The 755-nt window shown below is 37.7% G+C and overlaps 1 protein-coding gene across 1 annotated transcript in view; it reads right to left on the bottom strand.

The window, feature by feature from the left end:
• Positions 1-4: 4 nt before the first annotated feature.
• LOC106944141 (interferon-induced very large GTPase 1-like) overlaps positions 5-755 on the bottom strand; it is a gene marked incomplete at its 3' end in the record, with an annotated part of 6,010 nt that continues 5,259 nt past the window's right edge. The window contains exon 2 of the mRNA XM_015027381.1: positions 5-748. Within this exon, the coding sequence (XP_014882867.1) occupies positions 5-748 (744 nt within the window). The remainder of the gene's footprint in view (positions 749-755) is intronic.

The following is a 755-nucleotide window of genomic DNA, read 5'->3' as shown; positions in this document are numbered from 1 at the left end:
TGCTTTTCAGGCCTTTCTCTATCTCTTCTTTAAGGAAGTCAAAATTGTTTATGTCACTGAAGTTTTGACAACTAACAATATCAAGTATCAACTTTGGTTTTAGTTTTCTCGAAAATTCCTCCACCCACATTTCTATGTTTCCCTTAATGTGTTGGAATTTCTCTGTTGCCTCAAACAAAGCCTGACTGATGACTCTGCTGATTTCTTCTACATTTTTCTTCAGGATATTCTGGGCTTTAACTTTCTGTGTCATGAACATGTATTTCTTTACTTGTTCTTTGATGAAAGCCTCGACTTGAGCTCTTGGATTTCTGATATAGGTGGTGAATCTGTTAAAGTCTTCTTTCTCTGCCAGAGATGCCAACACATGTTTCTCTAAGTTCAGTCTGTTCCCATTGAATGCAGGGAAACTGCACATCATCTGTCCAGCAATATCAACTCCAGTCTTGTTACAGACGGCTTCAACAGCAGAGACTTTGAGTTTTTCACACATAATTTCTCCAAACACCACAGCAGATGAACTTCCTTTGCAGAAGCTTCTGAAAATGTTGTAATACTCATTTTTCTTGTTGTCCAAATAAGTGAGAGCATCATTGTTGTCTCTGTAGATCTTGTGGGAGTTTAAAAGCCAACCTTCAGCCCTATCAAACACATACAGTGAAAGATCAACTGTAAACTCCTTCTTGAATGTAAATTTCTTCCCTGATTCAAACTCTGTCACTTTTTGTTTAACATTTTTGGCCAGTTCCTGCAAG

Source organism: Poecilia latipinna, unplaced genomic scaffold, assembly GCF_001443285.1.
Source record: "Poecilia latipinna isolate Pla-1442-1.1 unplaced genomic scaffold, P_latipinna-1.0 Scaffold7067, whole genome shotgun sequence".
NCBI lineage: Eukaryota > Metazoa > Chordata > Actinopteri > Cyprinodontiformes > Poeciliidae > Poecilia > Poecilia latipinna.
Note: the sequence above shows the minus strand (reverse complement) of the source record. Positions and strands in the feature narration are given on the sequence as shown.